Source organism: Euphorbia lathyris, chromosome 3 (assembly GCF_963576675.1).
Source record: "Euphorbia lathyris chromosome 3, ddEupLath1.1, whole genome shotgun sequence".
Classification (NCBI taxonomy): Eukaryota; Viridiplantae; Streptophyta; class Magnoliopsida; order Malpighiales; family Euphorbiaceae; genus Euphorbia; species Euphorbia lathyris.
The window spans coordinates 64,739,285-64,767,116 of record NC_088912.1 but is presented as its reverse complement, the minus strand read 5'-3'; the positions used below and the strand labels follow the sequence as shown (position 1 = coordinate 64,767,116).

At 35.7% G+C, this 27,832-nt stretch overlaps 3 protein-coding genes across 3 annotated transcripts; 2 read left to right on the top strand and 1 right to left on the bottom strand.

Moving 5' to 3' along the window:
• The first annotated feature begins 98 nt into the window (after positions 1-98).
• On the top strand, positions 99-10,695 carry LOC136222174 (cinnamoyl-CoA reductase 1). The gene is made up of 5 exons (XM_066009685.1): positions 99-286; positions 389-543; positions 7,301-7,486; positions 8,207-8,559; positions 10,336-10,695. The coding sequence occupies exons 1-5, from the start codon at positions 148-150 to the stop codon at positions 10,520-10,522; spliced, it is 1,020 nt and encodes a 339-aa protein (XP_065865757.1). The 5' UTR covers positions 99-147; the 3' UTR covers positions 10,523-10,695.
• Positions 10,696-17,287: 6,592 nt separating this feature from the next.
• On the bottom strand, positions 17,288-23,114 carry LOC136221899 (sister chromatid cohesion protein PDS5 homolog E-like). The gene is made up of 9 exons (XM_066009373.1): positions 22,987-23,114; positions 22,727-22,844; positions 21,877-22,080; positions 21,608-21,789; positions 21,076-21,202; positions 20,789-20,986; positions 20,085-20,180; positions 18,971-19,014; positions 17,288-18,274 (listed from the first exon to the last, which is right to left on the bottom strand). Exons 2-9 carry the CDS (start codon positions 22,820-22,822, stop codon positions 17,593-17,595), a joined length of 1,629 nt encoding a protein of 542 aa, XP_065865445.1. The 5' UTR covers positions 22,823-22,844; positions 22,987-23,114; the 3' UTR covers positions 17,288-17,592.
• A 1,175-nt stretch (positions 23,115-24,289) lies between these two features.
• LOC136221992 (uncharacterized) lies at positions 24,290-25,350 on the top strand. The gene is made up of 3 exons (XM_066009469.1): positions 24,290-24,640; positions 24,742-24,956; positions 25,036-25,350. The coding sequence occupies exons 1-2, from the start codon at positions 24,319-24,321 to the stop codon at positions 24,870-24,872; spliced, it is 453 nt and encodes a 150-aa protein (XP_065865541.1). The 5' UTR covers positions 24,290-24,318; the 3' UTR covers positions 24,873-24,956; positions 25,036-25,350.
• Positions 25,351-27,832: the final 2,482 nt, after the last annotated feature.

Genomic DNA, 27,832 nt, shown 5'->3' with positions numbered 1-27,832 from the left:
AAAGGGCAATATCGGGGGTAGGTGAAACTGAACGCGTGTATATGTGGTAGGCTCTCCCATACTCTATCTTATAAATATAGATATGCACTAATACCAACTTTATTATAAAATTCGTGCCCTTCCTTCCATTCCATACCAAACAAAATCATGCCTGCTGACACATCTTCACTTCCCGGCCACGGCCAAACAGTCTGCGTCACCGGCGCCGGAGGTTTCATTGCTTCCTGGATCGTAAAGTTGCTTCTCGAGAGAGGATATTCTGTTAGAGGAACCGTCAGGAATCCAGGTATCTCGATATGTGATCTAATTATTATTATATTCCATTTCCGATTCTGATTCCGTTTCCGAAAGACAGTAACTGATTTATGTTTGTTATTTGTGGATGTAGATGATCCTAAGAATGGTCATTTGAGAGGTCTTGATGGTGCCAAGGAGAGATTAACTTTATGCAGAGCTGATCTTCTCGATTTCCTTAGCCTCCAGGATGCCATTAACGGTTGCGATGGTGTTTTTCATACTGCTTCTCCCGTTACCGATGATCCAGTATGTTCCTTCTCCTTTTCCTTTTCTTTCTTCTTTTCTCTCCAACTTTCCGTTTGGTTGACGGAAAGCAAAACCACTCAGGTTTCGTGGGTCCCCCTACAGTTATCAACTTTGCATTATCTTTTTTTTTCTATTTTTTTTTTTTGCCACGGAGGACCACTTTACCTATAACTTCCAGAAAAAAATAACATATTACTTTTACAGAAATAATTTGAAAACTAATCCATACCTTTGTTTTTTTAACAAAATAATCCATATTTGAAAATAGGTTTATGTGTTTTTTAATGTATAAATAGTACTCCACCCCTTTCAAAATAACTGTGACATTTGATCAAATAGAAAATAATTGATTTATATTAAATACTTTACTATTTATTTCTTTTTATTAATAATCCTTATTTACTGTGTCACTTATTAAATTGAATCATTTTCTGTATATTAAAATTTTAAATAATAAAAAATTATAATTAATATTAAACTCATTACTAAAAATTTCTACCAAAAAAAAAAAACTCATTACTAAAAATAAAACAAGAAAAAAATGTATTAAAAAACTAAACCACATAAATAATATGAAATAAAAAAATTTGATCAAATTAGTAATTATTTTAAAATAGATGGACTACTACTACTCTTTGTTGTTAGTAAAACTCATTACTTTTATATTGATACTATGAATTTTCCTATACTATTAAAATAGAAAGTTTTAGAGGGCGAGCCTTGGCGCAACGGTAAAACGTTGTTGCCGTGTGACCAGAGGTCACGGGTTCGAGTCTTAGGAGCGGCCTCTTGCCAATTAAATTGGCAAGGGAAGGCTTGCCCCCAATACACCCTTGTGGTGGGACCCCTCCCCGGACCCTCGCTCAGCGGGGACGCGTAATGCGACCGGGCCGCCCTTTTATTAAAATAGAAAGTTTTATGAATTAAATTTATTTACTACTATGTTTATGAATAATGTTTTCAATTTTCTAAAATTATTATTTTTAATGTTTTCTCCTTTTAAAAAGTAACTTTTTGTTTTCTATAAATAATAGGTAAATGACTTCAAATTAAAAAGTTAAAAAATTAAAGTTATTTAAAATATAATTAATTTATTGATTTTTTTTTATTTTCACGTAATTAATAGTCAAATCGATATTTTCAATCTAAAAATTCTATTTAGTTATTTTTGAAATTATTCTTAATTTATAATCCGATAGAAAGTACGTGGAAATAGCTAAATAAATAATTAAATTTGCCGTGATTTTTTTTTTTGGTAAGAAAGGAAAGGAAAAAAACAAAACCAACAAAAAACCTACACCGGGATCAGTCTAGGAAGGCTGACTCCAATCCTATCCTCTAGGAGAGAAGGCTAAATTTGCCGTGATTAAATTAAACTAATCTTTTTAAAAAAAAATAACAAAACAAAATCCTTAAAAAATAACAAAATTAAATTAAATTTTATAATAGATGGGTTTGAAGGAAATCTTATTTACATTTATAGATCGTTTTTAGTCTTATTAGGAAATATTCAATTCTCAATCGTAGTTTCTAGATATTTTACCATTATGTGAAAGTTTGGTGGTTAATATGATAAGAGTTAAAGAATATAATGTAAAGAAAAATGAAGTAATGTAAATTGGTGGTTAATATGATAAGAGTTAAAGAATATAATGTAAAGAAAAATGAAGTACAACAACAACAAAGCCTTAGTCCCGAAATGATTCGGGGTCGGCTAACATGAACCATCATATAAAACCGTGAAAATCAAGTCGTGTCAGCGACACAGATTCGCTCCCTCCACTCCATCCTATCCACTACCATATTTTCCTCAATTCCCAATAAACTCATATCACTCTCGATCACCCTCCTCCAAGTTTGCTTAGGTCTTCCCCTACCCCTCACCACTACATCCCTTTGCCACTCTTCGGTTCTCCTAACCGGCGCATCAAGCGCTCTACGTCTCACATGGCCAAACCACCTTAGTCGGTTTTCTCTCATTTTATTCTCAATAGATGTAACCCCTACTTTTGTCCTAATTATTTCATTACGCACTCGGTCCTTTCTCGTGTGACCACACATCCATCTCAACATACGCATCTCCGCCACCGACATCTTATGGATGTGGCAGTGTTTCACTGCCCAACACTCCGTACCATATAACAATGCTGGTCTAATTGCCGTCCGGTAGAATTTTCCCTTCAATCTATTAGGCATGCCGGAATCACAAAGGAAACCCGTAGCACTCTTCCACTTCGACCAACCAGCTTTAATCCTATGGGCAACATCTCCATCTACTTCTCCATCCGTTTGGATAATAGATCCTAAATACCGGAAGCAATCCGAGGCCTGAACAACTCTCCCATCTAGGGTGATTGTCCCTGCCTCCCTACTCCTACGGCCGCTAAACTTACACTCCAAATATTCTGTCTTACTTCGACTCAACTTAAAGCCTCTAGATTCTAGAGTTTGCCTCCATAGTTCCAACTTCATCTCCACTCCTTCTTTCGTCTCATCAACCAACACAATATCATCTGCAAACAGCATGCACCATGGTATACCATCTTGAAGTGAACTTGTTAGTTCATCCATAACGATGGCAAAAAGAAATGGGCTTAGTGCGGAACCTTGATGCACTCCAATCGTAATAGGAAACTCTTCAGTTTTCCCAACACTAGTACGTACACTCGTGCATACTCCCTCATACATGTCCTTTATGATGTCAATATATTTCCGCGAAATGCCTTTCCTTATCAAGGCCCACCAAAGTACTTCCCTTGGTACCTTATCATATGCTTTCTCCAAGTCAATGAAAACCATATGCAAGTCTTTCTTCTTATTTCGATAGTGCTCCATTAATTGTCTCATTAGATGGATGGCTTCCATAGTTGATCTTCCCGGCATAAAGCCAAACTGGTTTTCCGAGATCTTCACCGTCCTCCTTAGCCTTTGTTCAATCACTCGCTCCCAAAGTTTCATAGTGTGACTCATTAATTTGATTCCCCGATAGTTGGCACAATCTTGGACATCGCCTTTGTTCTTATACAAAGGGATTAAGGTACTTTTCCTCCATTCTGATGGCATCTTATTGTTTCTCCAAATTTTGTTGAAGAACGTCGTCAACCATTCGATTCCTCTTTCTCCCAAACATCTCCAAATCTCAATAGGGATGCCATCAGGTCCTACTGCTTTCTTCAACTTCATCTTACTTAATGCCATTTTGACTTCACCCTTTTGAATTCTCCGCAGGCATTCATGATTTATCATATCGTGATGGATACTTATATCTCCAACATCTTGTTGGCGATCTCCATTAAATAAGTCATCAAAATAGGACCTCCATCGTTCCTTGATATCCTTATCTCCAACTAGGACTTTCTGGTCCACATCCTTCACACATTTAACTTTTCCGAGATCTCGCGTCTTCCTATCTCTCATCCGAGCAATTCTATATATGTCTCTTTCCCCTTCTTTCGTATCCAATCTTGTATACAGATCCCGATTCACCTTTGCTCTAGCATCTCGTATGACCTTCTTTACTTCCCTTTTAGCCTCTTTGTATTTTTCGTAGTTCTCGTCACTCCTACATTTCCCCAATAGTTTATAGGATTCTCTCTTACTCTTTACTGCTTGTCGTACTTCTTCTGTCCACCAAGATGTGTCCTTACCCGGTGGCATGCTACCTTTAGATTCCCCTAGAACTTCCTTCGCTACTTCCCTTATACTATGCTCCATCTTATTCCATATCGAATCTATATCTGAATCCATATTGCAAGTCCAAATATCTTTTTTGGTCATCTCATCCACAAATTTTTGTTGATTCTCCTCTTGCAATTTCCACCACTTAATCTTAGTCTCTACTTGAGGTGTTTGTTTTCTTATACATTTCCTACTTCGAAAATCTAGCACCACTACTCTATGTTGGGTTGTCGTACTCTCACCAGGGATCACCTTATAATCAATATAACTCTTTCTCCAAGCACTCCTTACTAAGAAGAAGTCAATTTGGCTCGCATTACCGCCACTCCGATAAGTCACTAAGTGGGATGTTCTCTTCATAAACCATGTGTTCATGATACTCAAGTCATAGGCTGATGCGAATTCCAAAATATCATTTCCTGCTTCATTCTTATCTCCAAAACCATACCCTCCATGAACACTCTCAAACCCATCTCGCCTAGAACCCACGTGTCCATTGAGATCACCCCCTAGTACCATTTTTTCATCCCTAGGAACCTGTTGCACCACTTCCTCTAAGTCATCCCAAAAAGCTTGTCTTATAGACACATCTAATCCTATTTGTGGCGCATATGCACTAATGACATTCACAACCTCATCCCCTATCACTAGCTTAACACTCATAATTCTATCGCTCTTCCTAGACACCGCTACTACCTCATCAATATACTCCCTATCAATAAGAATACCTACTCCATTTCTACCCTTATCCTTTCCTGAGTACCAAAGCTTATAACCCCAAGGAGCTATCTCTCTAGCCTTGGCTCCAACCCACTTGGTTTCTTGTAGGCATAATATATTTATTCTCCTCCTCTTCATAACATCTACAATTTCAGCTAATCTTCCTGTCAAAGAACCTATGTTCCATGTCCCAAAGCGTAACTTACTACCCTTACCCCTACCCCTACCATTACCGTGGACTAGCTTATTTACCCGCAACCCTTGCATATTTGACACCACCCCCGGGTCCTGGGGTGGCGCGCCGCTTCGGGGCGACGACCTAGCAACCCTTGCACATTTATCACTACACCCGGGTCTAGGAAGTGCAGCGCGTCGCTGAGTAGGGAACGCCCCAACGGTATTTATATTATGGTTCATGTCATAAGATGTGACTAAGTTTTACGCTGGCCGCCACAAACCTACCGCAACCCTTCTCCTTTGTCCGGGCTTGGGACCGGCTGTAAAGGCCACCAAGTGACCCTCACAGGCGGAGTTTAAAGAAAAATGAAGTAATGTAAATAAAAATTAAAAATTAACTTTGTTTTTTAGTTTATAAAATATAATTGAGACTTAAAAATTTAATAAAAAAAATCTAAACTTCATTGATTTTGTTTATCAAATTTTCAATAAAATCTACTTATATTCAGATTTAGAAAGTATTTTGGAATTTAAAATTTGTATTAAATATTTAGAATCAATTACAATTAAGTTTATGGATTAAGCAATTTTAATTTTTTATGAAATAATAAGGATAATTTAATTTTAACCTCTCAATTTTGTCTTATAGTTGCTCTTTAATACTTTTGATGTTTCACATCAAAAGTGAGAGATAATTAATTGCTCTTTAATTCTTTAATATCTATATTATATTAGCCCCGTTGTTAGCCACTGGCCTGGTTTGGATTTTTAGGGCTTAGATTAGCAGCGATGTACCAAAGCAATAGCTTGAGGGGGCGTTTGGTTCGGGGGCTTTAAAAATGGGAATGGGAGTGGGAGTGGGAGGGTTTCATTCCCTTTGTTCTTATTTGTTTAACAAAAAAATTCATTCCCTTTACCCATTTTAGATTATAGGATTACCACACTTTAGGTTAACCCATTACCCCAAATCTTATAGGGAATTAGATTCCCTTTCCCAATTTTTTTGTTCTTTTTATTTTATCGAACCACAAATCTCTGAAATTTATGAAATTTCTGAATTTCTGAATTTCTGAAATTTTTGAAATTTCAGAATTTTCAATAAGTCCAAAATTTCTTGAATTTCTAAAATTTCAGAATTTCAGAATTTCAGAATTTTAAAAATTTTAGAATTTTCGAAATTCCAGAATTTCTGGATTGTGGAATTCTAGAATTTCTGAAATTCTAGAATTTTCAAAATTCCAGAATTTTTTGAACTTCCAAAATTTCTAGAATTTCAGAATATCTGGAATTTCAGCATTTCTAAAATTCCAGAATTTTTGAAATTTCAGAATTTTCAGATTCTGAAATTTTAAAAATTCCAGAATTTCAAAAATTTTAAATTCAAGTTCCAAAATTTCCAGAAGTTCAAGAATTTTTTGAAATTCTAGAAATCTGAAAGTTCAATGCTTATTCATTTCCTTTCCTTTGGTTTCCCTTCTTCATTCCTTTTCCTTTACCTCATGTGAACCAAACGCTCCTGAAGGTGAACTGAATTCTTTCTTTTTTTTTTAATGAAAAAGAAACCACGTCGTTTACGTTCAGAACGCGTCATTTCACTTTAGAAAAACAGAAAAAAAGAAACAAATTAGGTACCTAAAATCTCAATCTCCTCTACCCTCAATCGTAGCCCCTGCGATTTCTCCCGCAGCCTAAAATCCCTAGCGTGCCCCAAGCTTCCTACGCCGTCGTTCCGTGTACCTTAGCCATGGATTTTTCGTCATCTCATCATTACGTGGTCCTCGAATTTGTTCATTTATTTTTGTTGTTTTTAACTTCTAATCTGCTGTTTCTGGTCAAACTTGTTCTTCCTTTTTCTGATTTTCTTCCAATATTTGGATTTGATTGGGATTCTTTCTCCATGGATAACGATCATGGCTTCAAATGGTTTATTAACTTGGCCTAATGCATTTGTTGACCTTGTACTTAGCCCAAAATTCAAACGCGAACAAATCATGAAAAGGTCCTTGATAACCAGACTGTACAGTGTTTGGTTAATAATAATTGAAAATTGGATTAAAGGTAAAATTGGTTCACTTGTAAATGTTAAGATTATGTTTGAAAAAATTAAAACATTTTAGCTGATGTGATGTTTTAAAATCTGAAAAGACATGATTTGAAGAGTTGAGGAATAAAAAATTTGTAGGAGCAAATGGTGGAGCCTGCAGTGAATGGGACAAAGAATGTGATAATTGCAGCAGCGGAAGCCAAAGTCCGGCGGGTAGTTTTCACATCTTCAATCGGTGCGGTTTATATGGATCCGCATAGGCATCCTGATGCTACTGTGGATGAATCTTGCTGGAGTGATCTTGAATTCTGCAAAAACACCAAGGTTTACTCATTCATTTACTTTGCTTTCTTCATTTAATTATTGAATAAATGAACATATATTTAATTGTTGACTGAGAGGAAGTTGTTTGGCTATCTTTGAATTGAGACCCCTTTCCTGTCCTGTCCTGCGTTGAGTAGTCTTAGCATGGGCTGTAATCGAGCCGAGCCGAAGCTCTGATAGCTATAAAATTAATGAGCTCTTATGAAGTTTGCTCGCAAATAGCTCTTTAATTATGTACAGAGAAACATGATCACAAACAAAGTTCGTGTATAGATAAACAAGATGTTTACAGATAGTTCATCTATTACTCATTTATTATATTTGTAAACAAACTCATCTAATAGCAAATGATAACACAAAACTATGTAGTTTTCTACAAAACTAAAGTTTGTCCATAAATATTCTAATCGAGCTGCTCGGTAGCTTTGGTCTGTTCAACCTCGGTTCGTTTACGAACCGAGCTAGTAAATCATGCTCACGAGCGGCTCATTTACAAATCGAGACGAGTCGAGTCGAGCTTTTATCGAGCCGCGCATCGAACCGCTCATGACGGCTCGACTCATTTACAGTCCTAAATACATGTGGTCAAGATCTGTAATACCAAAACCAACGTATATTTACTGCTGTCTACTTGCTTTCGTTTACCAATAAAATTCAACATGTATTATTTTCCTTAATTAAAATTTATATATTTGTTATAATATGATTGATGAAATGCAGAATTGGTACTGCTACGGAAAGGCGGTGGCGGAGCAGGCGGCATGGGAGGTGGCTAAGGAGAAAGGGGTGGACCTAGTGGTGGTGAACCCAGTTTTAGTGCTGGGACCACTTCTTCAATCAACTGTGAATGCGAGCATAATTCACATCCTTAAGTACCTAACTGGCTCAGCCAAGACCTATGCCAACTCTGTTCAAGCTTATGTTCATGTTAAGGATGTTGCACTTGCCCACATTCTTGTTTATGAAACACCCTCTGCCTCTGGCCGCTACCTTTGCGCCGAGACGGTACTCCACCGTGGAGAGGTCGTCGAAATTCTTGCCAAGTTCTTCCCTGAGTATCCCATCCCTACCAAGTAAGTTTCTTTTGCTTATTTGGAAATTTGATTATTGACAAATTTTAATTAATAATTAACTCAATACATTGTGTGCGCATGATATAAGTAGTTAAGGAAAGTTGGCAAGTTAGTGATTGGTTACAAATCTCACTTTCCATGAACTGGTTCTTTCTGCTTTGATATTCTATATTAATGTTGTAGCACGCACACGACTCTAATTGTATATACATATACTATTAGAAAATATGCATATTGACATAGTTCTTTGACTAGCGTAGATATGAATAAAATTACTCAAGAGTTGTGGCTGCTGTGCTGCTAACTTTTTTATTTTATTTTTCAGAAAAATATAAAATTATTTTGTTTTATTAATCCCTTTGTAATTTTCCACTTAAACATTTCATTTTGCAATTGACGTGGAATCCTACCAATCAATTGCTCGGTGGATTACTTAAACCTATATCCATCGTGTATCCCAATACGAATGCGACAAATATATATATATATAATATAGATTATAATTTGTGACACTATTATGATGAGTCATTGTCTTTTATTTACTATTATTATTGGTTGGGGGAGAGGTTGTTATTTATTATTATTATTAATTGAGAAAAGTTAATAATTTGCAAATTAGGGAATGAGAAAAATTTCTAGAAATTAGATGTATAGTATTTGACGTATAGTCCTCCATAGAAATTCATTCTAATAGGAATTGATGTATAGTCTATATGCTCTTTTAGACGTTGAATTTTGTATTATGATTTATGCATTTTTTTTTTTATATCAAATATACTAATACTTTTATAGATTATATTTACCTAATTATATTATATGGTAAATTTTAAATTTCACGAAAGAAAATCATATTTATAATATAAGAAATGGAAAATGGAGATTTCCATTGAAGGAGATCCATCTCCATCTCCATCCCCAATCCTATCTACATTAAGCAAATTAAAGTTATAAGTAGTTGTAAATTGGAAGCTAGGGCCAATAGGATTATAGATGTATATAAATAAAAAGACATGGGTGCATGTTGTTTTGTTTATGGTAGTGGTGTGGGGTGGGGTGGGGTAGTTGTTGACTTGGTACATAGGTCACCTATTTGAAATGATGAAATATATGTTTGGGAAAATTAAAGAAAAATATTAGTGGAGTTACCTACTCCAATCCAAATGTCATTGTCGAAAAAGAAGCTTGAGGTGTTATTTCAACCTCTATCTATTCCACATTCAAGTTGAGAATATGGATTCATTTAGTTAGGTGCATTTTGGTCCCACATCGCTTTCCATATTTTATATTTTCAATTTTCAATTTTCAATCATTTTCTACCCATAATATAATTATTAGAATTCAATTTTCAATCATTCTTTTAGTTTTATAGTTATCGAGGAATAAAAGAATATGATTATCCATTCTTCAAATTATTACCATGATTATAATTTATCCATTGTTGAAATTAGTAACAGAATAAATGTTAATGCAATAATTGCTAAATTTTGATGAGAATAAATGTTTGAATTCCTAGCTAACTCTCTAGAAGAGGGGACAAGGGATTAGTTAGAGAGTGTGTACGATGTGGCTTAAATGAACATAGTTCATCCTCCAACCACAAATTATTAAATTTTGTTATTTTAATGTGCGTCGATTGTGAAGTTGGACAAGTCATAGGAATATTCCATAGTAGGGTAGTTGGATTTTATTATTATTATTATTTGATCTAATCCATAGTATTTAGTTTGATGTTATTGAGGTAGAATGATAATATTGTTAATGTTAAAAATGGTACAGGTGTTCAGATGAGAAGAACCCAAGAGCAAAAGCATACAAATTCTCAAACAAAAAGCTCAAGGAGATAGGATTGGAATTTACACCAGTTAAGCAAAGCCTATATGAAACAGTTAAGTGCTTGCAGGAAATGGGACACCTCCCATTGCCAAAACACTCAGAAGATAGTGTTAGGATTCACTCTTCTTGATTCATTCCATCATAAGAATGTTTATATATATATATACAGATTCAGGAGTCTTAATTAATCCTTTTTTATAATTTGAAAGTACCATATCTCATCTCATATGTACTTGCCTCTTCAATTATTTGTAATTGGAACTTGTGCTTTCCTAATACAATAATTTCAACCGCTTCCACTTTTTTTTTTTTTTTAATTTTTTATGCTTTTTGTGTTTATCCCATTAGGTTTAGGTTTAGGTTGAAATAATAACTATCAATGAGGATAAATGTTTTCCTAACCAAACCAAGTAATGTAATACATACATGTGTGCATTATCAACTCATTCTACTATGTCAAATTGTTGCAATGATCTTGTCTTATGAATATGATTTTCCATTTGAGGTCTCAAGTTACAAGTTTCAAACCAAAGGCACCGACCGTGACATACTACATTTTTACAACAAGCATCAAAATTTCAGCATAGGCATGAGGGAGCGACTGCTAACTACAATGTCTTAATGGGTATGTGCCTATTGCTGCAAATGTAATAACTGTCCATGGCTTTTCAAAACTAAAAGGTGATGATTTTCTATAACAACCCATTAAAAGCGAGTGTGCTCCTGTTTGCTTGATCTCTCTACAGATTCTCAATCCATAAAACTTCGCTATTTTCGCTCACGGTACTATATTCTGGAAGAAAATCTATTGTATCTATTTCAGTGTCTCCTTCTATGTCTCTCTCATAAAAAGTGGTCCCCAATTAATACGTCTCACACAATAAAAATGAACCATTTTTTATGAGAGAGATATGGAATGGGACATTAAATTGGAGACAACAGATTTCCTTATTATCCCATAAAAGAGAGATTTCAAATCCCAATTTAAATCACTATTAGTTTTCTTTTTTTTTGAAGACCACTATTAGTTTTCTAAGAAGAGTTCCATATGACATGTTTTCAATTTTATCAATATACTTTTATATACGTGCCAATTTGAGATTAGCTATATTTGGGAAACCTATATAAAAAGGAGTTGGGAGCAATTGATCTAATCCTCATCTAACTAACCCTCCGTCTCATCTTTAACTATTAGCAGCAACTCCTCCATTATACTCACATTATTAACGTGGAATGTGGTTCTCTTTAAATAACTTCTTGATATTTAAGGTTTTTTTTTTTTTTTTTTGATAGAAACGCTTAAATCTTTAATAGATGAAAGAACAAGTACAACAACAACATAAAGAATAAAACCTTACAAGATTCATAAAAGCATAAAAACGACTACAAAAAGTAAAAATAACCATTCATGAAGCAATAAAATAGCTTCCAATTTAATGTTACAAAGTTCAGTTTTTACTCTCCATCTTAATTTACACTTTTATCATAAGAATATCAACCATCACCTCAATGATATTAATCTCACAACCAATACTTTCATCATAAGGACCACCTCAACGTTATTAATCTCATAATTGATACATTTATTATAAGAACCTCAATAGTCACCCTCAAGTTATTAATCTCAAAATTAATACCTTCCTCGTAAGAACGTCGGTGGTCACCTCAAGATTATTAATATCACAAGTAATACAATTTGTCACCTTAAAATCATCAACTCACTAATTGATATTCTCTTTAAAAAAATTACTGTTTTACTACAAATGTTTCTCTTTTTTGAAAGTATAATAGGAAGGTTACAATTAACAAACCAAAATATAACTAAAGAAAAATTAAATTTAAACTAAAAAAATATTATTCTAACATCTGTCATGTCATCTACCCGAAAAGTCTCAATTTTTTAAGAAGAGTATATAAATAGAATTCATATATATATATATATGTTTGTATTTTTCTAATTAAAATGAATCAGTCATATGTTGACATGAAAGAAAGTTTAAAAGAAGAATCGGAGAACATATGGTGGAGTAATGCATTTTTGTTGTTGTTTTATGGGCATAGTTTAGCTTTAAAGAATGGATTTTACAAATGGAAAACTAAACTAATTGCCAATAATCTTAGTAGGTTTATGTAGCAATCAAGAGGTTAGCTATTCATTATATATATATTTTTAGGATTATTAAATTTTAGGTTAGGGGGAGACAAATCAAATAGTTTGGTGGTGTATAAACAAACATAATAACAACAAGAAGATAAAAATCATCTTTAACCTTAATTAATTGCTTGAAAACTTGTTTAGTTTTATTTTTATTTTTTTAATGCAACTTGTTTAGTTAATTTGATACATATTCAACTCGTCACATGAATTTATTTCTTGCATTATAATGAAAAATTAACGTCCTTGGGCAAACCAAGACAAGCGTGAAGGAGAGTTTACATAGCGTGAGGGAGATTTCATAGGGAAAAAGCCACACGGCGTGTCAGACCTTCACACTTCGTGTGGACTGTTTGCTAGAGTTCCTGTAACTTTTGAATTAATTCATATGCGACTTTCTTCACACATCGTGTGATACATATCAACAACATTATGAGAGGACTTCCCCACACGCCGAGTTGAAGACCCTAAGCCCGTGTGACTGTCCCAAGACTAAGCCGCACGTCGTGTCAAATAGACCACAAGTCGTGTGGCCCAATTTCATGGCCAAGGAAGACAAGTCCTTCATAAACCTGCCACCAATCTCCTTCAGTTTATTTACTGTTTTGTCATTTAAGCCTATTTACTGTTTTACCATTTAGGCATATTTGTTGCCATTAGCTTAATTCCTCCGATTTTACCCCTATAATATAAGTCTAATTTGTAAGACTAGTAAGGACTTTGGGGACTTTTCTTACCTAGTACATAGACGTATTTGTAAGGATAAACAACTATTATCAATCAAACGCCAAAATTCCTCTTTGGAAGCAAGGTTTCTAACCTTTTGGTATTAACTCCTACTAGTTTAGCTAATAAAGAAATCATTCTTTGTTGGTTTAAGATTAAAACCATCATTATTGTCACGAATCCGTATCAGTTGGTATCAAAGCCGATCATTTCATAATCCGAAACTTCTTTGGCAATGGTTCAATCGAGGCTACCACAAGAAGCTATGTGTTGAAACACAATTTCCACACTAATTTTTATTATAAAAAAAATATTCAATGATAATTTATATTTCATAATAAGTTAAACATTAAAATTAAATGTTGATTTTAATTGGACTAATTGTTCATTAAGTGTATGTTTGATTAAAATAAGAGAAAGAAAGGTAAAAAGATAAAGGCTTTGAAATTGGATCAAAGGCCCCAAGGCATATTTCACCCAATAATTGGATGGTACCAGAAACAAGGCCCAAGCCAAAAGGAATGTTTGTTCCGGAAGATGAAGATCAAACCATATCAAGATCAACGCTGACTCTGGACCACTAACATTGTATCACTAAATAAGGAAATAAGTACAAGAAGCATATGACTTGTCTTCTGGTCAACTTGGAATCTTTACCTCATTTGTGTAGACAAACTGACTGTCTCTGCCAAGTACTCAGAAGTATACATGTCCATGGGCTCGGGTATCCACTCGGCCTGCCCATGCCCGTGTCCCTTGGGCCGGATTTGAACAATGATAATTGTTGTTAGGCCCAGGTCGGTCCAAACCCGCTAAAGCCCGCCTATTTTTTGGGCGGGTTTGGGATTAATAAAAATAGAACAGGTCGGTCCAGTTTGGCCCGCCTATTAATATTAATTAATAAATTTTATATATTTATAGATTTATATATTAAATATTTATTTTAAGTATTAAAATTTATTTTTTATAATTAAAAAAATTATGTATGTATGTTTAGGTGGGTTTACATGGGTCGGGCTTGGAATTTGATTTTTAAGCTCGAGCCCAGCCCGACCCGATCCCACCTAAATTACTAGTGGACTGGGCTAGGCTTGGGCAGAGGACTTTTATAAAAAAGCCCGCCTAGCCCAGCCCAAACCGACCCATGGCCACGTCTACTCAGAAGCATGCTGTCTCCTGGCCACAACGAAAAAAAGAAGATCAACAATTGGCTGTGTGTACTGAATGCTGAAGATGAAAGGGAGAGGAGGAGCATTTCCCTCCAACAGTTATTTTGAAATTCGAAATAACTCAGCTTCAAGTGTCGCTATAAAAGACCTATCACTTTGCTCATTTTGGACTTGATGATCAACGCTGAAATCTAGAGAAAATCATCCTTGAAGTTCCAAAAGCAAAACAAAAGCTCATACACATTTACTGTTTTCATTCGTGTAATAGCTTGTAGTTTTTCATTGTGTTCTGAGTAAGAACAAGCTTATAAATAGTTTAATCAGAAGCTCTTCTGTTCACTTCTGTTATAAGTGAATAGTAAGAGAGGTAGATAGATAGTTGATGGTGAAGTGTAAAGGACGGTACTTTGTATCTATCGTAAGAGTTTGTGCTCTACATGTTGAAAGAGTTCACTAGTGGATTAAAACCCAAAAGAATGTATTTTGGGAACTGGATGTAGGCAGGATGCTGAACCAGTATAAATCGATGCGTAACTATTTCTCTAACCATTTCCTCTATATATATAGCTTGCTTTTGTGTTTAAATCTACAACCTGTGCTTCTGATTATTATGCTCAATAACATGTCTAATTAACTCACAGAGGCTCTTCCAGTTAAGTGGCATTGTGTATAAAACGTTCAGAAGCATAATCAAACTTTGTTCATGCCTAACGCAACAAACAAAGTTTGCCTCTGATTCCGAGTTTGTCTTGTCTTATGCTATTGATCTAAAGCTGTGAGAAATTTATTAAAGGTTAAAATTTACCCAATAGTTTCAGTCCCCCTCCCCCCCCCCCCCCCCTTCTTGGAACTAGATTCTATCTCACAAGGGACCAACAACTGGTATCAGAGCTTAAGCTCTATTTATTAAGATAAAACTATCTTGAGCCAGATCACTAATGGTAGTCAATTGCATAAGTTTCATTCCGGGAAATGAGACAACTCAAATCCTCCCACAAGGATTGTCAATAACCAGACCTCCTCTGTTCTTTAGATCGAACTATACGTTCTAGAAAAACATAATGAAGAACTTCATCGAAGCACAAAACATGAGTGCCTAGTTGGTAATAGTTAAAGGCCCCTATGAACCATATGAAACAGTTGAAGGAGTTAAACTCTTAAAATTGAAGATAAGTGGTCAGAGGATGACTTGAAGAAGCTCCAAAATAATACACCAGCTATCAATATGCTTCATTATACTCTAGATGCTGCAGAGTATAATAAGATTTCAGGATGCGAGTCAGCACGGGGGATATGGAATAAGCTGGAAGTCACTTATGAGGGAACCATCAAGGTTAAAGAGTCAAAGGTCAATCATAATATGAGACTCTATGAACTTTTTGAGATGAAGGAAGGTGAAGACACTTATGAGATTAATGTTAGATTCACCAACATCATAAATGAGCTCAAAACACTTGGAAAAGTCTTCTTAGAGGAGGAGCAAGTAAAGAAGATTCTCAGAAGCCTTTCGAAAGGTTGGCATGAAAGGAAGACAGCCATTGAAGAAGCTCATGACTTAATGACGTATAAGTATGATGAGTTAATTGGATCCATTTTTATTCATGAAATATCAATGAAGAATTTCGAAGCTAAAGAAAAGTCGGAAGATAAGAAACAAAAGTCGATAGTGCTGAAAGCTGATTCCTCAGAAGAAAGCATTATTGATGATGAAGAGATGATAATGTTCACCCATAAAATGAAATGGATGTTCTGAAAGAGTGATCAGTACAAGAAGTCATACATAAGGTCTGAACGGCCAAGAAGAGAACATGGTAAAAGCAAATATCAGAATGACTGTTCCAAACCTATCACCTGTTTTTAATTCCACCAACCTGGACACATCAAATTTAACTGTCCAGTATTGAAAAAGGACAAAAAGTCTGGAAAGAAGGCAATGGTAGCCACCTAGAATGACATCTATGAGTCTTCCTCCTCATAAGGTGATGCTACTGAGACAACCCATGTTTGCTTCATGGTTGTGGAGACAGAAGAGCAGAGTGCTGATGAAGCAGAAGCATCAATTGCATCTGAAAATGAAGATCGGAATCTTGAGGTAACATCTCTTCGTGTCTTTAGAAACACCCACATCTGAAGACAATCTTCTTCCTAGAGAAGTAACGTTCACCACTCCAATTGGATGTGGATAAAAGTTGAGGAGGGCTTTTAGGTAGGCAGCTTGTGGTTTGATGCTTAGCAGAGGTTTATGGAACAGAGGAAAGTAACATTTAAGAACCTAAAAAACGTGAGAAACTTTAGATAAGTCAGATCGCCTCTAATATAATGCTTGAGGGAATTTTGGGAATTGGGAGTTTCCTTGCTCCAGTCTACATTCTTGACATGTGTGAGTGTGAGGTTGGAGGGACCTTGTTAGATGGGACCACATGGATTTGACGTGTGCTAGCCCTGTGTTGATTAAAGTGAAATTATCACATTTCAGCTTGATCATGCGCGTGTCGTTAATCCACGTGGCACATTTGGTTACTCTTCATCATTACTTTTGGTGTAGCGTGCCATTAGTACACATAGTACAATCAATTATTTGCTATTATTGCATGAAATTTTTTTTATACTCCGAGAGTAATATACGAAACCAATCAAACTCATGTTGCATACCAAACTCCAATTTAGTATCAAAACCTAACTCATGATGATACCTGATTTAAGTACACAACAATTTGGTATAGGAGCCTCATGAAGTTAATAAATTGAAAACATTCAACTATCAATTAATAAAGTTAGCTTGAATAATTAAGAGACTCTAGAAAATTTTAAATTTGAATAGTATTATATACATTAAACTTAAAATTGAAGAGGCCTCTGTTTAAATAGTGTCTAACGCAGTCCGAGAATTGAGGTGCTCTTTTATGTTTTTGGTAGACAAAAGTTGGTCCAAGGCCAGGGCAAAGGTTTTCGTTGAAATAGGGAAACTGAACCAACTAATAAATAGCAGTCCACAATGAAATGATCTTTCTTTTCAAGGACAGTCAAATAAAAACCACCACACACCAACATTTACAACCCTACACATTAGTTGAATTGTGTGGCTGCCCCTAAATTAATGTCTACAAAAAAAAAAAAAAAAACTTCCTTACTTCTGTTTCTCTAATATCCCTACAGAAGCTCATTAATCTGCCTTACCCAGCTTCGTTCTCGATCCTGAGCCTCGTTAATGGCATCATCAACCTTTTTCACCACCAGCTTCATTGCGCTTATACGCTTCTCCGCCTCTCCCATCCGTTTCTGCAATTCCACTAGCTCCATAAGTGAACCTTCCAGCTCCTTGCTTGCGGCTTTTATTACTAACATGCTATTCGCCTTCACAGACTTGAGCACTGAATGCATCTCTGCTATCTTTTCGATTTCAGATATCTTCTCTAGCGGTCGGGTCAGCCATGAGATTTTCAGCTTCGAACCCTCTAATTCTTTCATTTCGTTTTGGATGATTTTAATCTCCAACAACGTGAAAGGAACACTAGTTTGTTGCAGCCGGAGGACAACATTGCATACGATTTCAAGCAAAGAAGCTCTCATTAATGGTGATTTGTATAGGCAGTCAGCAGCGATATCACCATACTTTGCGAATATGGTTCTCAATATTGGTGCAACATTAGTCTTGACTTCATAGCCTTGCACTAATATCGTACCACTGCAGGCACCAGTTCCTCCAGTAATGGCTGGAAGAGCGTCAATAGAAGATGGGACGAACTCTTGGTTCTGCTGCTGATTTTGCGAACTGATTGGGCTTACATATTTGCTCAAACAAGTGGTAGAAATGCCTGATTGTTGCATATATCTGCAAAAATTTGTTCATAAGATCAGAAATACTTCTAAGCACAATAAACGTACACCACAAATTTTCTCTACAGTATGTCAAAAATCAGCATGAAAATATGAGAACAAAATCACATAAATAGTCAGCCACATGGTCCATATGCAGTACAGCAGCAACAAAGGCAAAACCATATGTTTGGCCCCCTGTGCTTCACCAAATTTTGACTTTCAGTACCTCTACTTTCATTTAGTAAGCTTTAGTCCTTAAAAACTTTTGTTAGAATGTATTCCTTCATAGACGAAATTGTCAAGCTTGGCATACAGGGAAATATACTTTTTAATGGACGGTACTTGCTTCATTCTGATGATATTTCCTCCATAAGAGGTACACTTCAACAAAAATTAAAGTTCAAGGGCCAAGTTCAGGGGATGAAAGTCAACATTTAGCAACTATACAAGTCAAAATATTATGTGTTTTTTTCAGCAACAAACATAATATTAACTGGATCCAGTTTTGCCTACTTATACATTTAGCAGGTTATCAATACAACTATCAGTTGCAATGCACGTATAGTTTCTTCAATTGAATGAACATTATATGATACTAAATTTTGCATGAGTGGGAGACTGGGAGTAATTCCAGAAAAATAAAAAGAGCGGCAATGGCATGTCGAGAAGAAATATTCAAGAAATATTTTGGAGAGTTCAGCAAGCTTACGGGTTTAGAGAACAGCCAGCAACTGGAAAGTCCATGGATTGTCCCTGTCAACATATGCCATATTACTTGATGAATAATACATTTACATCCAAAACAACCGTAAAATGCGAGGAAAGATTTAATTGTTCAATTTAATCAACCGAAATGTGAAATTAACAAATATGCATAAACAATCTAAGAAAGTTTATTCATTTGCATTTAGCAAGCATCTTTTCATTGAAGAACTTGTCAAAGACAATAAGATGGCATTCTGGTTTTAAAAGAAATCTGAATATTTTCTAACCCAATAAGCAACAATTTCAGAGTCTTGCACGGCAAAGAAACTGCTTAGGAAAATAACAACAGGTTTCTGTCTTAGTTAAGTGGAAAAAAACATATTAAATGTGATTGCATCTAGGAAGCATGACACAGGTAGTCGTAAGGGTACAGGTGCGAGTGTGAGTGCGGCAAACGGCATTTTTAAGAAATGTGAGACACGAGTACGAAAGGCACACCCCAAATTTATCATAATAACATTCATATGTCATTATAAACCATAAATAACATCCATAAGTCGTTAATTCATCAAAAATAAACATTTAATACTTTAAACTATTCAAACTACAAAAAAAGGGCCAGTTTTGCTATATTCTTTTCTTTAGATCTTGATTTCTTTTTTTTTATTAGGGTTGTATTTTATTTTTATATCAACCCCTCTTTTTTGTAAAACTATTAAAAAAAACTATATTCTACTAAATTAACTAAGAAACCATGTCCCACAAGTGTCCCCAAAGTGTGCCCATATTACAAAAAAAAAAGAGGGAACACTTATTTTGGAGTGTGTGTCCCCGCATGTCCCCAGAGTGTCGGAGTATCCGATACCCATACATTAACCTCCTAGAAATTTCGGTGCTTCCTAGAATTGAATATGATACATCTCAAAAAGGGGTATAATAACCAAAAGGATCCTTCCATTATCAAAATCCACAAAAGCAAGAATACTATTCAACTCCTGTAACAGTAAATATCGGAACTGCCAAAAAAGTGGTGATTCTTCACCAAAAACAGAAAGAGGAAAGATATTCTCGCAAAAATAGCATTGATTTAATAAGACCAGAGTGCTTTTGGGTTGTACCTTATCATAATTAATTTCTTCTGTTCCAGCATTTGCATAGGTCGTTTTGCACCTAGTCTTCTTCCCACGCAGGATGGCTGGTCTTTCATAATTAATCTGTTGAAGTAAGCATCAGGTGGAGAAATGTACCACGCAAACCATGATTAAATATCTCCCCATAGTTTGTTGTACAAACAGATAATCGGTATTCACAGATAGTACAATTTCCCCAAGTACACAATCCTATCATCTGTTAATTGGATTCTATTTGTATCATCATATCACGACTGGAATTCCTTTGTGCCTCAATAAATGAATGTCATATATTGTGCTACTATAATAGATGTTGATGATGGTACTGCTGATGCTACATATGGAACACAAACTCCAGCTAAAAAGTCAAATATTCCAGAGCAAAATAAGCATACATTAAAGCATGAATATGAGTTTCAAGGAAAAGAGATGTGAATATTCAAAAATCATTATGAATCAAAGGAAAACTGAAATATTTCATTTAGGCAATAGATTGCCAAACAGATCTTGAATAAGAGCTCCAGAGCTTCTCTTGTGTATATCACCCAAGAGAACAGCATCAGGATTCAGAATCAGATAAAAATTTCGGAGAAAAAACCAGAAAGACAACCAAAAACCTTTTGTCCCGTTTAATACCAGGCAGATGTCTATAAATATAACCAGAGAAACATATAGTTAGGATATGAACATACCGAATGTTCACCGGAACCGCGTATATCCAACGGCTTGATATTATCAGTTGCATTTTGGCAAATAGAACTGACTAGTTGGTCATAATTATCCAAAGAATCCCCTATGCTGTTCAATGCTTTCAAAATATAAGGTGAAATTTTTGTAGCACAATTCTTCATAACTTCCCTCCCCAACTTCCATGAAGTTGGTGAAAGGTTCTGAGGAAAAAAAAAAAAGCTCCTCCTAATTAGTATTATCAGTGCAAATAAGAAGGTAGTTCAAGAGTGATCATGAAAATAATTATCACCTGATTTCCTTTTCTGACACTAGCTAAAAGGTGAATGACAATCTCCAAAGGAATATCATCACTTTCCAATAATGCTATAGTCATTATTCCCACCATGGCAGTTGTTACAAGATTTGAGTTGTTTGATCTTCAAAAGAAAAAGGGGAAAAAAAAATTATATATCAGTTAACTAAAGAAGGTATTCATCATAATAACCCTTCCATAATTAAAGAGTACGAGATAATATCTGTCAATGAAACAGAAAGATGAGGTTCAAGTAGATCTGGTTGTTTGTGCAATCTGTAAACATTCATGGCATGTACAAAGAAACTTTCATTTTATACTCGTGCATAAATAAATTATAATGTTGTAATTTATGTAAAAACTAGAAGCTCCATAACTTGACAAGCTGCGAGGTATGAACCTTGTAAAGGAATTTTTTATTTTGATTTGGGGGTGGGGGTACAGCCCTCTCAATGATTTCGTCATTCAAACGGGAGACCTTGCTTAGGAGAAAGAACCAGAGTGACACCACATTAAATATATTAGTTACCTAGTAATCGTCAAAAAAAGTTGAAACATCTCGATAATCAAAGCATGACACTCGAGATCCACCATCACCACGACAACCCTTGTCTTTGCCACAGTAACAAGTACTGATACCACCTTCGAGTAACAGCGGCTGGACATGTGAGAGAGTTTCCAAAACACAGCAATAAACAGATGAAATATTTCCTGCACATGCAAGCATAGGAGTATTACACAAGGAGAAAGGAGAAATAATATAATAGATGGTGAATGGATGATAGATGTTGAAAGCACCTTCATTTGTTCATCGCTATAAGGAGCATCTGGTGCTGTTATTCTCATGATCTCGCTAATGCAAACAGCAACTGAAACTTTCACATCTGTATCTGAATGTTTCAAAAGCTTATCAGAAACTAATGCATTCCTCAAAGGTGAAACTGCTGCAACCATTGTTCCACATGCTGATTGATTCACCTTTTTCAGATGAACTTCAACTCTCTATAAGACATATAAAAGTAGAAAACAAAGAGAGGACACTAGATATATCAGAGCCATAATAACTCAAGAGAAACATTCAAATACTAAGAAAAATCTAAAGAAAGATATTCAGAGGCAAAGCAAATCCAACCACTAGAATGTATGCCAAAGAAAGGTTCAACTTCCAATTCATACATAAGCTGCAGAACAAACTATGTAGTGATATTCAATCAAATTTAAGCACTCATTGCATTGATAAAGAACTTATTTCATAAGCATTTAGTTTAAACAAATTCGTAACTGAGGCTGTCAATTAGCAAAAATAGTCCTAAACCAAACAGCTATACATCAGCAAAACTTCATAAATTACTATTTTCAGTAGTGAAGAAAAAACAAGAATAGAACAAAGAGTAAATCACATTCCCAATATAAGAAGTGGAAAAAGGGGTTTCATTTGAAGCCGTGCTCAGAGAATTACAGGAATAATTAAAAACGCAAATTTATAGTGGAAAATGAGAAAGAAAGAAAGAAAAAACAGTATACAGAGCGACCCATGCTTTGACAATAACCCGAAGAGAAAACATTCCATGAAATAATTAAATAAACAGAAAAATAAATACATGTGTACTAATAAACGGGAAAAAAGAAATGGGTGTTGGTTGCTTACGTCAAGAACAGAGAGAAGGTCATCAATGGAAAATGGGGGATTAAGGAGTTTATGTCCATCGTCCAATAGTTGTAGTTGAAGCTCTTTTCCCGCCATTTTTATGTTTCCTCCTCAGAAACTAAAAGACGCACAGAACATAAAAAGAATGAAAAAGACAGACCCAGAAAGGGAGAAGTGAAATTGGGAGAGTTTTCTAGAATTGAAATGGAAAACGGCATAAAAGAAAATATTTTTGAAAAGCAAAAGAAAAGAGTCCGTACTCAGAAGAGTGACTGACTGTTTGGGTTTTGGTTGGATTCGATTCCATTTCATCATTCTCAATTTCGGGGCGGAGCCACTAGTACTACCCGTTTCGTTTGCTTCCACAACGGCGAAACTATGAAGCTTTCATTTTTATATTTAAATTGTTTTTTTTAACAGTATATTTAAATTATTTGGTGTCACTAAAATTAGGAAAAACAATTCTTAAATAAGTAATAGTAGGACTCCCATTCATTCCAGAATTGTAAATTTATTTATTTTAACATGTGAAATATGTTTCTTCAAAAAAAACATATGAAATATGAAAGTAACATTAAATAATATTCTATTTGCTTTAATGATAATAAGATTGATAATTTAGGAAGTTTAATGAAAATTTGGAATAAGAGTTTAAAATGAAAACTAACAAATATTTCATTAATTATAACTATTCACTTTCATACTTTTTCCGTGTTTTCCCTTTGAAAATAGAAATTTGGGGAAAATAGGGGTTACTAAACCCAACCACTAATTTATACTTCTAGCCTCGGGAATAGATCGAACTACCCTTTACATTAAATTTGAAAAAACCCAAAACCTCTCAAGAATCCTATAAGATTTTTGCTCAAATCCGAACAAATTAGTGAACTGAATCATGGATGGTGACAAAAGCCGTAAAGGGAAAGCTAAAATGGTAAGATTTACCGTTTTATTTCATTGATTTTTACATCGAACTGAAATCTGTGGGGTTTTTTTGAATTCGCCGGAATCGCAGTCGGGTGTATGAGCATCACGCCCGACCTGTGGTTCCGGCGTGAGACAATCACGCCCGACCAGTGGTGCGGGCGTGATAGCCACATGCCCGCACCACTGGTCGGGCGTGATGCTCGAACGCCCGAACCGCAGGTCGGGCGTGATGCGCTTACGCCCGCACCACTGGTCGGGCGTAATGTTCATACGCCCGACCAGTGGTCTTGCCGTGATTCCCTTACGCCCAAGGTTTTTTTTTATAAAAATTTACATTATTTATAATTTTATTAATTTAGTGTAATTTTATAATTTTAGTTTAATTTTAGTATAATTTTAGCATAATTTTATAACTTTAGTATAATTTATTATAATTTTATAATTTTAGTATAATTACAATTATTTACAATTTTATTAATTTAGTAGTATTTTAGCATAATTTTATAACTTTAGTATAATTTACATTATTTACAATTTTATTAATTTAGTGTAATTTATAATTTATATGTTACCATTTTTTATTAACTATATGTAATTTTTTTTTGTAGATGGAGCGGCCTACTAGGGGTGGGAAATCCATCCCGTCATCTGCTCGTCGTCTAGATATGAACGGCGAGGATGATACACCACGCAATACGAGATTGTGTGGTATTGATATATCCGAGCGTAGGCGTAGAGGGGCTGCGAGGGACCAGTTGAGGAGGGGACCAATTGTGGAGCAGGCCAATATTGATGGATCGGAGGGGGCGACAGATTTTGATGACAGAGAGCCTGATAGCGATACTTTTGAGGACTACCTGGATGTGGCAGCCCGGGCAGTGCGACAGTCTGCAGTTGCACGTGATCGCGAGGTTGAGGATAGCGATGAGCAGCCGACCCCGGGAAGACAACCGACCCAGCGCGTAGGAGGTCGTTTTGCGAGTACAGGTATTTTTTTATAATTTTAGTATATTTTAGTATAATTTTAGTATTTTAGTATAATGTTAGTATAATTTGTTATAATTTTAGTATAATTTTATAACTTTCAGGGACAAGCAAACGTCCCAAAGCTAGTGAGGACGAGAGCTGGCTAATTACTGGACCGGTGCATGGTGGCCCCGTTGATGGTTCCGTGATTCCTAGTTTTCTAGGACATGTTGCCTCACGGATGCTGGGATGAGAGATTCAGTCGTTTTTGACATGCTACAACAGATCATCAGCATGCCGAGATTTGTGTCAGTGGTTTTCTGGTGCGTCACCCGAGGTAAGAATAATATAGTGTGTCAACATTTATTGTAATTTGTAATTCAGTAATTGTATAAATTGTATGTGTCATTTTACAGATGAAGGAGATGATCGAGAAGACTGGTTTGTCTCACCTTCCACATGCCATTTTTAAGAACCTCGACACTCCGCTATTGACTGCGTTCGTGGAGCGGTGGCAGCCTGATACGAACTCCTTCCACATGTCGTTCGGGGAGATGACTATCCAGCTGCATGATGTGTGGCAGATTCTTCGGATCCCGATCGACGGTCCGATGGTGTCCGAGTCTCCCACTATTGACGGGCTTCATGCCATGTGCATGATGATGTTTGGGGTGAATCAGGATCAGCTTCTGTTGCCGGGCCGACATTTATGGGGTGGTGGAGGTGTATTTGTTCAGGCTATACACGGGCTTGTCATCCAGGGTAGGGATGACACTACTCGGGCCACAGCATGGATGTGGCTTATGCTTGGATCCACTCTGTTTGTTGACAAGAGTGGAGATGGGATTAGGCCGACCCATCTTGCTGAGGTTTACGGCGGTGTCAGCGGGGCAGCTGGACTATCATGGGGGTCTGCTACACTTGCCATGTTGTACTGGCAACTGGGAATAGCGAGCAGAGAAGATTGTTCAGGTATATGCGGATGTTTGACCCTACTGCAAGCATGGATATACGAGTATTTTCCGGTGTTCCGGCCGCATAGAGGAGCTCACTTGATCCCAGCTGACCATGCCCGTGCACTGAGATGGGAGGTCGGGGTACCAGGCAAGACGACCACCCGACTAGATACCATACGCGAACAGCTGGATCGTATGACGGCGGCAGAGGTATTTTATAAAATTTTAGAATTAATTTAAGTATTATTTATAGTATATTATTATTTTTTATTGAGTATTATTTTTTTCAGGTGACGTGGTTGCCTTATGGTCCTGTCCCCGATGATGATCGGCTTCGAGTGTCCTACGCCGGTTGGATACGGTGTAGAGACATCGTCGAGCCGTATATGTTGGGGTTTTGGTGTCCTATAGACAATTGTTCTAGGATACAAACTTAATGTAAATGAATTGTTCTTTATATCATTTGTTTTAATGAGATATATGTTTTATAACTATATAAAGGCAATCCCTTTTAAGCACTAAATAAAGTCTAATAAAAGGAAATCCATAAGTTTGTTTAAAGTGATTATAAAGTGTTCATACAAGCATGAAGTGAGACAAAACTTTATTATAAACTAATAAACTTAAAACCACCCCAAGTCAAGTGATATGTTTAGGATTGATATATCACTGTTGAGACTTGTATGTAACAATGTCTTCTGTCCGACAGAAAGCTGATCTCACAAGCTTCATATATACAGATATCTGGACAGTTACATAGATCCGATGAAACGTTGTTCATTAGGATTGGGGATCCGATTTGAGATAACAGGATGGGTAGATTCATCCTTGTCACCTGTTCATCTCATTGGTATTAATAGGTATAACTAATCCTCAGACTCAAAGGAATGTTAATTGGTCATCCTGAATTACTGAATGTGAGACTTTGATCCTGCTGTCCCACGATCCTTAACAGAGATGACTCTGGGGTGTGAACGGCAAAGGTTGGGTGTCACAGGAGGTAATGTCAGGGTAGTTATACATTGGATTGAGCATTTATCACTCCCGATTAATGGGAGATACATCCAAGGATCGCTTGTGGAAGACTCGACTCTAAATCCTTGCAAGGTGATAGCTTAAGAGTAAGAAATACAAATTTCACTTAACCTATCTATTTGAGTTGACTCGGCCTGTACAAGTAAAACGAACGTCTTGCTATATGTGACTTGACATCACCCATAATCATAAGATTCAGTTCAAGGATGTAGTTGATAAAGGATCGAATTATACTGTAACTAATACGGAAAGGTTAACGACAGAATCAACCTGTCTTCTTAACGGACTCTGGGGGAATGATTACAGACTTGCCAATAACATACTCAGTACATCATTCCGTTATGCAAAGATTAAATATAATTCTTGAAGAAATTAATTTAATAGTTGCATACGGCCAGAAGTAGTAAGAACCTAATGGATCACACATAAGACTTGGAACCAAAAGAGAGATGGATGTTATTAATTGATGGAAGCCCAATTGAGCCCAGTAAGGCCCATTTAATTAGAGGGGGCCGAAATTTATATATAATAAATAAGGAATTATTTTAATTCTATTAATCCTAATTTGATTAGGAATATGAATTAAATTAATTAAGAGATAATTAAGTTAGGAGTTTTAATTAGATTAATATACTCCTATTATTATCCAATTAGGTTATTTATTATTATCCTAGATATATTAGATATATAATGAGATAATAATTGGGAATTCTATTCCGAATTGAATTCCTATTAAGTAACCTATTCCTATCTAACTAGGGTTTAGATACAAGTGATTATATATACCCCCTCTATACATGAATTTCGACTAACCCTCTCTAACTAGCACTAAGTGATTTTCGAAATCCCTACCTTAGAGAAAAAGAAAGAATTCGACCCCCCCCCCCCCAAGTTCAAGGACAAGAATTCATATGGCTTCCATCGATTGATTAATTTCATCTATCTCCTTTTTCTTTGATCTTGTGTTGGTTAATCAGAGGCAATCTATTTTGGTTGCATCTTATACGGTTGATTCTAACTTAACCTCACCGTGTTTTACTTCATGTTTGGGAACTCGGAGAAGAGTTGTGGGCGCTTCATTAACAACGGTAGATTGTTCTTCAAAAGGTATTTCTTCTTATCCCTCTTTATATGAAATAACGATTAACGGATCCTATGGTTAAAAGGAAGTAGGCTAAATTTTTTATATTTCCGCTGCTATACCTTAGCCTAATTTCCTTCA